The sequence below is a fragment of the Hordeum vulgare genome, chromosome 7H, assembly GCF_904849725.1.
Source record: "Hordeum vulgare subsp. vulgare chromosome 7H, MorexV3_pseudomolecules_assembly, whole genome shotgun sequence".
NCBI lineage: Eukaryota > Viridiplantae > Streptophyta > Magnoliopsida > Poales > Poaceae > Hordeum > Hordeum vulgare.
Genome location: NC_058524.1, coordinates 108,443,100 through 108,453,969, shown reverse-complemented (window position 1 = coordinate 108,453,969; position 10,870 = coordinate 108,443,100). Strand labels below are relative to the sequence as shown.

At 42.4% G+C, this 10,870-nt stretch overlaps 1 protein-coding gene across 1 annotated transcript; it reads right to left on the bottom strand.

Moving 5' to 3' along the window:
• Positions 1-758: 758 nt before the first annotated feature.
• LOC123410700 (protein TIFY 11e-like) lies at positions 759-1,415 on the bottom strand. Its single transcript, XM_045103638.1, has one exon. It carries the CDS (start codon positions 1,307-1,309, stop codon positions 881-883), a length of 429 nt encoding a protein of 142 aa, XP_044959573.1. The 5' UTR covers positions 1,310-1,415; the 3' UTR covers positions 759-880.
• Positions 1,416-10,870: the final 9,455 nt, after the last annotated feature.

Sequence of the window (10,870 nt, the reverse complement as noted above, 5' to 3'; positions counted from 1 at the left end):
AAAAATTATTAAAAGACCTAACATAATAGAAATTTTTATTTTTATCAAAATTTTATTTGGCAAAAAATTGGGATAAAATATTTGGGGATATATTATTTACAAAGTTGGGGAGGGAACCAACCTTTCTACGTGCCCAAGGCAAGTATCCTCAACACTTGATATCATTATTCCTTGCTATATATATATATTTTTAAATATGTTATGTTGCATTGAATGAATTTGCTCATTGATGATGATGGATGTGTGATTACTAAATAATATTTGGTCTCTACAAAACACGAAAGATATGCAGATGTGTATTGGTCATGTGTTATACATGCCTATGTTTGCTTAGCTAACTTGCGGGAATAGGGAAGAATCTGTCACAAGTAAAAGTGACTGTGAAAAAAGGATCTCCTTGTGACGAGAATGATCGATGATGTCATGTTCGGACATGCCGGGTTGTGACCCTGTCTAGTACTGCTAAATTATATATTGTGCTAACCCACTGTACGAAGCATAAGCCTCATGTCCCTTGTTATCGATAACCCCCAAACTATTCATGCTACCACATGTCCTTTCCCGTGTCGGGTATGGTTCTGTAAGTTGTTAACCCCTTCCTTGTACACTTATGCAGAACCTGTTCCAAGCGACACTTATGCAGCATAGACAATGCAGTCCAAGCCTGACGTGCACGCTGCTAGAGAAATCTGTTGCTGGAGATTGAGAAATCTGTTCCTGGACACATTGTCAGAGTAGTTCCTGTGATCTGTGTGTAGTGGGATCGTAACAAGTAGCTGATGTCAATGGTCATATGTATTTGCAGTATAAAGTTTTATTGGTGAGCCCAATAAAACAGCTAAGCATGAAGACCTGGCGAGCCTTTACGCATGAACACGAATCAGAGCGTAAGCGTGAGACGGCTACAGGAGAAGGCGTCGCCGTCGGGCCGGCTGTAGGGGACGGCGCGCGCGGCGAGCCTCCCCTTGCGCTTCTCCATGAACCGCTGCAGCGAGGCCTTCCTCGCCATGGGCAGGTCGCCGTCCCCTAGCGCGGTACCTGCTGCGGCAGCGACACGGAGCAGCTCGGTCGCCTTGTCAGCCGGGACCTCGTCGAGTACCAGCACCCGGCCGCCGTAGAAGATGGTCATCTGCGCGTTCGCCGGCGCAGGACCCGCCGCGTGCGCGTCTTGCGCGGGCACTTCCGCTCCGGGCATGAGGGGGAGGACCACCGTGGCCGTCGGCCGCGCCTCCGCCGCCTTGATGCAGCGGCTGAGAACGCCGCACGCTGCGGCAAACCGTCTGCTCTGAGCGCTCCGTGACGCCGCCATTCTTGCCGCTCGCTCGATCGGCTGTATGCCGTTGAACCCCCTGTAGGCTCTGCCTCTGCTAGTTGCCTAGTTGATCGGGTGTTGGCTGGAGACTTGGAGGAAGGAAATTGATGGAGTGGAATGGTGAGATGGGATTGATTTATATAACAATCGCACGTTTCCTGTGGGCTGTTGCCGTCAAATGTGTGGACGTGGGGTGTTTCTTTGATTCTTTCTGGCCTCTCGCACGAAGAACACGTGCTGGTCGACAGCAAGATGATTTGGACGTGCCCCCCTCCCGCGCCGCACGTTCGGTTGTTAATTCGGCGGTAGGAAGAGAGATTAGAAATTGATGAAGCGGGTCCCCACTTTCCGGCTGCCGACTCCGGTGCGGCGACCATCGTGGGGCGACCATCGACAGAACAGGCCATAAACATGTTTTTGCCCCAAAGCAATAACCAAACAGGGTACATCCGTACATGCGAGTACCACTTAAATTTAAAACGGTACAAAAAGTTGTTTGGAAATTTTGGAGATAAATACTAAAATAAAGTAGATGAAAATTGAAGAATTTTAAAATAATAATTTCATTTGAAGTTAGAAATAAGAAGTTGTTGAGGTTTTAATATCAGGAACCTTTTGTAATAAAAATCACTACTTTTGGGTCCTTGACAGTTAATACAGGAAACGTTTCGGATGAAATACGTGTCTCAAAACAGAAGATATATTCAGAATCGGTATAAAGCGTAAAAAGCGAATAAGATTAAAATCTCGAGAGGTGGGACCCACTTGTGAGGTTTGACTCGAGTCAAATTGGTGGTCTCCCTCGCTAGGCTGAGCGAATATGAGGCTTTCGATGATCCTCGCCGGCGATTGAAGGCACGCCTTCGGAAAGTGAGCACACTGTCGTGCTCAAGGACTCCTCGCGACCATCCTTAGGTAGGGCTTGGTCATCGGAGAGCCTCGGAGCTCTGGTTGGTCTGATGCCATTGAAAATCGGCCTTGATCAAAAGAGGGACTTTGCCTATGATGGATTTCATGTGGAATTAGAGTGCGGAATCGAAGTGAGGTGGTTTTGTCGATCCATTGGTGCAAGAAATTTGGTAAGAGAGCTTCGGTTGGCTCGGAATCATCCCAGAGGTGGCGGCGGTCGTGGTTGCCAGAGTCGAAGAAGAATACCATAGTCAATCAATTGGCTATTTTGGGTGGCTTTTCACAGACGAGAGGAGTGGTGCTGAGGATGGGGGAGAGACTGAGGTGGCTTTTATAGCCCCATAGGGGCGGTTGGTTAGGGGATTGTCTCAACCGATTCGGCGGCTGCCAATGATGGAAACAATGGTCGGTGACGAGGTAGTTGAGGCCGGTGGAGAGGTAGGTGGTCATCAGTTATTCTCTAAGCATGTTTGTTGGCTCGGAGAGTTGACAGTTGGCTAGGGTGATACCGTACCCGTAATGACAATGACGGGCAACGATGCGGGGCGGCGCTGACTGGCACTTGGGGCCAAATCAGAGTGTCGGCAAGACGCGGTGCTTGCTCTCAAAGTAGGAGGATGTGGAGTGCATAGCAGGGGAGGCAATGGAGGCGAAGTGCGAGAGCGGTGCGAGCGCCTGCCAAACGGGTATTCGGCTCATACTCTACTCATGCGGCGAAGGTGATCAACAAAATGCTAGAGAAACCTAGAGGAATTTCTTGCATATGGAAATTGGCGTGTTGGTGATCCATTGTATATAAGGGGAGATGTACATGTTGCTTTAGAAGGAGGAGCCAGTGCAGAATGTAAGTTCAGAAGGATTGTCGGAACCTGCTATGCACATGCGGTGTTTGATGAAATGGAAAGGCGATCTAGGAATGTTTCTTGAACATGGGAATTGCCAGGATGATGCTTCATTGCATGCAAGAAGAGAGAATAGGCTTGGTTTGGGAAAATAAATACATTTTAAGTGCAAGTTTTATTAAAATCCAGTTGTGATCCAAACTTTGGAGGAATTATTTGATAAACTTACATGCTGAAATGGGACTGCGCTTATGTATTGAAGGTTTTATACAAAACGACTATGATATGGAATTTCCAGATTTTTTCAAGCAAGGTAGAATGGGGTTGTAGTTCAATGCTCTAGATAGGGCAGAACTGAAAAAGTAATGAATTGCTCAAATTTTTCAAAAAAATGATTGTTTTTTTATAAAAGTGATCTATAAACATGAGAGGTTCTCACATAATTTTTGTGGAAATTTCAAAAAATATTTGAAATATTTCTAGTGCAACACAAACAATTGTGAGTTTAAAAATACCATTAAGAGAATTATTTTGGGTAAATTTTATTATCAACATATTTCCTAAGAAATTTTAAAAGATAAACGAATGTATTAAGAAATACTTTGAAAAGCCACAATATTTTCCAAAATTTTCTATATGGAGGGAAGAATTTCTGAAAACGTGAACATATAAGGTTTATTAAAAGACCTAACATAGTTGAAATTTTTATTTTTATCAAAAAATTATTTGGCAAAAACTTGGGATACAATTTTTGGGATATATTCTTTTAAAAGTTGTGGAGTGAACCAAGCTTTCTACATGCCCAAGGCAAGCATCCTCAACACTTGATATGATTATTTCTTGCTATAATATTTTTTTCAAACATGTTATGTTGCATTGAATGAATTTTCTCATTGATTATGATGCATCTGTGATTACAAGCTAGTGTTTGGTCTCTACTAAACACGAAAGATATCCAGATGTGTATTGGTCATGTGTTTTACATGCCTATGCTTGCTTAGCTAACTTGCGGGAACAGGGAAGAATCTGTCACAAGTAGAATTGACCGTGAAACAAGAATCTCGTTGTGACGAGAATGATCGATGATGTCATGTTTGGACATGCCGGTTGTGACCCTCTCTAGTAGTGCTAAATTATATATTGTGCTAACCCACTCCAAGAAGCATAAGCCTCATGAGTCGACCATATATCAAATCTTGTTATTGGTAACCCCCAGACTCTATTCATGCTACCACATGTCCCTTCACATGTAGGGTATGGTTCAATAAGTTGTTAACCCCTTCCTTGTACACACCATATAGAGGGGCCAAAATGATGGTTCCATGACCCTGGGTAATGTCGGTCATCGGGTCAGGGGGCATGGTTGTTTCTGGTTTGGACCAAAGAGGGGCAGCACCCATTTTTGCATGCATTATAAATATCTGTATTGGAAAAGGTAGTGCCTAGGAGGGGCTTAGGCATGCTTAGGCGCCAGGCAATGGCCAAATTCCTCACCTAGGGACTAAATGGAAGTCTAGGCTCATCAAGGAAGATATTATGTACCCAAGTGAGAAAACATGCCATATTGAACTCATATGCCTAACATGCCCTATTTCAATGCCACTAGAAGGTAGCTCAATTATTTATATGCCCTAAATAATATCGACACATACATAATAATTATAAATACACCCGGATAGTAAAAACTATATTACCGCATAGGTCACACCTAGGGCTCTTAAGAAATGCATATGCACTAGGCGAAGGACAAAATCCTCTCTTACGCCTCCTGCCTTTTCCAACTTTATTAAATATGACCATTATCCCATGCTATTCGAGGTTATGACCTCCACGACTGAGAGTTTTATTGAATGATGCTTTGGGTGATTCCTGGCATCAATAAAGCAAAAACTGGTGTGTGCTGGTCAGGTGTGTTTACAACCCAAATACGGTAATCGAAACTAGTCACTATTTTGGGGTTGGCTAAAGAAATCATTTACTTGTGGGTAAAAAACACGCTATGGAGAGTTTTAAATCTATTCGAATAACCGTGTCCGCGGTTAAGGAATACAGTTTGGGAAGGGTCAAGTGTGTGTCTTAGTATGAGTCTTTGGAGGAAGTAACTAAACCATGAATTGATCATGAATTATGATGGTTGATTATTATCACTAAGGATGTTACGGTCTAACCTCTTTTTCTTATATCTGTTGATGAGTATCTCCTCGGAAGGTTGTACCTCCCGAATACTCATTATACCTTGATGTTATGTGTTTTTTATTTTCTTTAAAAGCACTTTTATGAGGCCTAGCTTGAGACACCCGACTATGGCATTTATTTTCAAGACCTTCCGGGGCGTCGCGTCAAACACCCGACTAGCTTGTATAATATTTTATTTTGGGTTCCCAAGACAGTCCTACCTCCTAGAATGCACCTTTCCTTTGGTTTATTTAGAATGAAGCCCTTTGCATGGCATCGCGAAGACACCCAACAATGGCATTCTTTTACATTTTTCTCCTCGGTTCTTTTGGGACGGTTCTACCTCCTGAAACCCGAATTTTATTTTCTTATGGGACAGTATGATTATTTATGACTTGCTGGTTACAGTTAACTAACCTTTATCCTCTTTACAAACATATTGATTACATGCTTTGTTTATCTTCATGCCATGTCGTAGTAATACTAGAATCATCTTGAGAATTTATTGCATGCACTCTATCTTCTTTTCACTAGTGCAGAAAAGCCTAGCTATGACGTGGAAAAAATGGACTTGCTGGCGTGGACATCCAGTGTCACCAATATGGCGTCACTGTTAGAACTTAGTGGTGCCATTGGAGACGATGCGAGGAGTATTTTGAATACCTATGACGTTGGATAGAATAGGAGACCGACATTGTCATATTTAGCTAATAAGAATACACAACAGTGGAAACTTATTCCATATCTGTAGCAATATAAACATTTATATATACTAAGTTTCACCAAAATGTTAGTACTAATGAACTACCTTGTTCATAAACTAAACGTTTCACCAATTCACAAAAGATACGTAGTAGTTATAAACTACCAACTTCACAATGTATCTGCTCCTCTCGACACTACCAACTTCATAAACTAAAAGTTTCACCATATCTCGACACTACCTCCTAAGGACTAACTTCATCTCACAAAGCTTATTCCTATGGTTCTGCTCCTCCCTGATGTAATGGGATTTCTCCATCCTCACTTGAGTCCTATCGGCCTTCAGGACTGATATGTCATTTTTGAGCTCACTTATCTCACGATTCACGTGTCCTTCGGATCTTCTAGACTGACTATCTTTGTATACACAATATCATTGTCATCGATAACCTTATCCATATCCTTTATCCGGGAGTCATTCCACTCCCGGAGGACCTTGATGGTACTCTGATGTGACGCGATCAACTCGTGATTGAGCACTTCCACGTCACACAGTTGCTACTCAACGGGTGCTGGAGAAGGCGAACATCCTATGTAATCCTGACAAGGGTTCAAAATCATCAATAATAAATGGTTAGATATATGGATGTTTGGAATGCTGTGTCATGTATGTTTTTATAGCCTTAATTACCTGGTTGGTGCTCACTTCACCTTTATTATTGGAATACCCCGATAAGTGGCTAGAGGAGCCTATCCAGATGGTAGAGGACATGATGTAACAAATTGAACAATTTTGGGGAGCAAGTGCCAACATTCAGAATTACACAATATCACATGTTTAACATCATTATCATCGAAGGTAATGGAACATGTATTCTTATCATCGTATTCTTATCATCATATTATTTCTAGATATGTTCTTATCATCATATTCTTAACATCATATTATTATTCTAGCTATGTTCTTATCATCATATTTATTAGGTGGGAAAACCTTATCATCGTATTCTTATCATCATATTTCCGAGAGGCTCGACCTTATGAGACACCCTCTAGCTAAAGTTGAGATCCTAAAGTTTTCATCATATCTTATCATCATATTGAACATTTCAACTTTATTAAATAAATGTTCAATAGCTGACCATCTAAAGTTTTAAGAACCTCAAACCTCATCATTAGAAGTGGTTTGAATTTTAACTTCTTTTGTTATCTTTCGCCTCTAGCTTTTAGCATGACAAATGTCTTAGCATTATAACCAATAAACACTTGAATTGATTTAAAAGATTTAGGCATTTCATCTTTATTATGTGGGAATTTTTTTTAAGCCTATCAACCTCATGCACAAGAAATTATTTACCTATTTATAAATCCTAACCAAGAAATTATGTTTATCCTCATCTAATTGAAACTTCAGTTAATTACCTAATCCTAACCCTAAGAAAAATGGGGGAGGCTACCAACACAGAGGGGGGGAGGGAGGGAGGGAGGGAGGAGGGGAGAGAGGGAGGGAGAGGGATAGAGGGAGAGAAAGAGAGAGGGAAAGGGAGAGGGAGAGAGAGGGAGAGAGAGAAGGAGGGAGGGAGAGAGGGAGGGAGATGCGTTGGACTTACAACGGAGCTCCTTGGGGCGAGGAGGTGTGCGGGTGGCTCCGTGCAGCATCGGGAGGAGACGTACGGTGTCGGACGGGGTAGCATCACTGATCGAGAGAAGGATGGGTGGCATTGGAGATTGATACGTCTCAAATGTATCTATAATTTTTGATGGTTTCACGCTGTTATCTTGTCAACTTTGGATGTTTTGTTTACCTTTCATATATTTTTTTGGGACTAACTTATTAACTCAGTGCCAAGTGTCAGTTCCTGTTTTTTCTGCGTTTTTGACTCTTTTCAGATTTGATTTTGGAACGGAGTCCAAACGGAATAAAATCCACGAAATGAATTTTTCCAGAACGGAAGAAGATCGGGAGGCTTGGGAGCCAAGCAAGTGGGCCCACAGGGGGCCCACAAGCCCTATTGCCGCGGTCAGGGGGGAGGCCGCGGCAACCAAGCTTGTGGCCCCCCCGACGCTCTCCTTCCCTAGGTCTTTGGCCTATAAATTCCCTAAAAATCCAGAAAATATCAGGGCGTCCACGAAAACACTTTTCCGCCGCCGCAAGCTTCCGTTTCCGCGAGATCTCATCTGGAGACCCTTCCCGGTGCCCTGCCGGAGGGGACTTTGGAGTTGGAGGGCTTCTTCCTCAACATCATCGCCCCTCCAATGACTCGTGAGTAGTTCACTTCAGACCTACGGGTCCGTAATTAGTAGCTAGATGGCTTCTTCTCTCTCTTGGATCTTCAATACAAAGTTCTCCATGATCTTCATGGAGATCTATCCGATGTAATCCTCTTTGGCGGTGTGTTTGTCAAGATCCGATGAATTGTGGATTTGTGATCAGATTATCTATGATATATATTTGAGTCTTTGCTGATTTCTTATATGCATGATTTGATATCCTTGTATGTCTCTCCGAGTCTTGGGTTTTGTTTGGCCAACTAGATCTATAATTCTTGCAATGGGAGAAGTGCTTGGTTTTGGGTTCATACCGTGTGGTGACCTTTCCCAGTGACAGAAAGGGCAGCAAGACACACATCGTGTTGTTGCCATCAAGGGTAACAAGATGGGCTTTTATCGTAGATATGAGATTGTCCATCTACATCATATCATCTTGCTTAAGGCGTTACTCTGTTCTCATGAACTTAATACACTATATGCATGCTGGATAGCGGTCGACGTGTGGAGTAATAGTAGTAGATGCAGAAAGTATCGGTCTACTTGTTTTGGACATGATGCCTATAGATATAATCATTGCCATAGATAGCGTCATGACTTTGCGCGGTTCTATCAATTGCTCGACAGTAATTCGTTCACCCACCGTCTACTTGCTTTCATGAGAGAAGCCACTAGTGAACACTACGGCCCCCGGGTTTATTCACACCTATCGTTTCCAGTTTTGCTTTTACTTTTCTTTGTTACTTTGTTGCTTTCAGTTCTCACTTGGCAAACAAATCTATAAGGGATTGACAAGCCCTTCATAGCATTGGGAGCAAGATCTTTGTGTTTGTGCATGTACTTGTGATATTCCTTCACTGGATCGATACCTTGGTTCTCAAAACCGAGGGAAATACTTACCACCGCTGTGCTACATCACCCTTTCCGCTTCGAGGGAACACCAACGCAAGGCTCCAAGGCCACGGGGGAATCCTTTGCATATTTGCCTAGGAAGTCCCTAAAGGCGTAGCCATAGCGGAAGGATTCCTGGTGCCGTTGGTGAGGAGTATCAAGACAAGAATAGTCTCCCGTCAGCACGCATGTTTCTGGCGCCGTTGGAAGGTCTTTTGTTGCAGTAGCAGAAGTATTTCTGGCGCCGTTGCCGGGGAAGGAGAGATCTATCCAAGTAGGTCTCGCAAACTCATCTCTTGCATTTACTTTTTTGCCAGTTGCCTCTCGTTTTCCTCTCCCCCACTTCACATTTTCCGTTTTCATTTGCCTTTCTCCTTTGCCTTTTTCTTTTGCCTTTTTACCGTTTTCCTTTGCCGCTTTCTTTTGCCCTTTGCCGGTTTTCTTGCTTGCTTGTGTGCTTGTTTTTTTGTTGAAGTCATCATGGCTGAAAACACCAAACTTTGCGACTTCTCGAGTACCAATAATAATGATTTTATTAGTACTCCGATTGCTCCCGCCACTAGTGCAGAATCATATGAAATCAACGCAGCTTTGCTGAATCTTGTTATGAAAGAGCAATTCTATGGCCTTCCTATTGAAGATGCCGCATCCCATCTCAATACCTTCATTGAGATTTGCGATATGCAAAAGAAAAGAGATGTGGATAATGACGTGATTAAGTTGAAGCTTTTTCCTTTCTCGTTGCGAGATCGCGCAAAAACTTGGTTTTCTTCTTTGCCTAAAAATAGTATCGATTCTTGGGATAGGTGCAAAGATGCTTACATATCCAAGTATTTTCTGCCGGCTAAGATTATCTCCTTACGTAACGATATCATGAATTTCAAGCAACTTGATCATGAACACGTTGCACAATCTTGGGAGAGGATGAAGTTAATGATTAGAAATTGTCCCGCTCATGGCTTGAGTTTGTGGATGATTATACAAATCTTTTACGTTGGTTTGAATTTCGCTTCTCGCAATATCTTGGACTCTGCCTCAGGTGGAACGTCCATGGAAATCACGTTAGGAGACGCTACAAAACTCCTAGAAAATATCATGACCAACTACTCTCAGTGGCACACTGAAAGGTCACCTGCTAGCAAAAAGGTACACGCTATAGAAGAAATTAACTCGCTTAGTGCTAAGATGGACGAGTTGATGAATTTGGTTGCTAGTAGAAACACTCGTTTAGATCCTAATGACATGCCACTATCTTCCTTGATTGAGAGTAGCAACGCTAGTTTGGATGTTAATTTTGTTGGTAGGAACAATTTTGGCAACAACAATGCTTTTAGAGGAAACTATGTTCCTAGGCCTTTTCCTAGTAACTCCTCTAACAATTATGGCAATTCCTACAACAACACTTATGGAAATCATAACAAATTACCCTCTGATTTAGAGAGTAATATCAAAGAGTTCATCAACTCTCAAAAGATTTTCAATGCGTCCATAGAGGAAAAACTACTCAAAATTGACGATTTGGCTAAGAGCATTGATAGGATGTCTTGTGATATTGATGCTTTGAAAGTTAGATGTGCTCCTCCCAAGATCAACTTGGATGAAACTTTGAAAGCTATGTGTGTCTCCATGAATGAGAGCAAAGAAAGAACCACCCAAATTCGTGCTAGGCATGAATGGTTAAAAAGGGTGCGTTCTAGTGATGCAAATCACGAAGATCTTAAAATGCTTGGTGTGACTCCTCTTGAATCTTTGTTTTCACGTGTCAAACCTA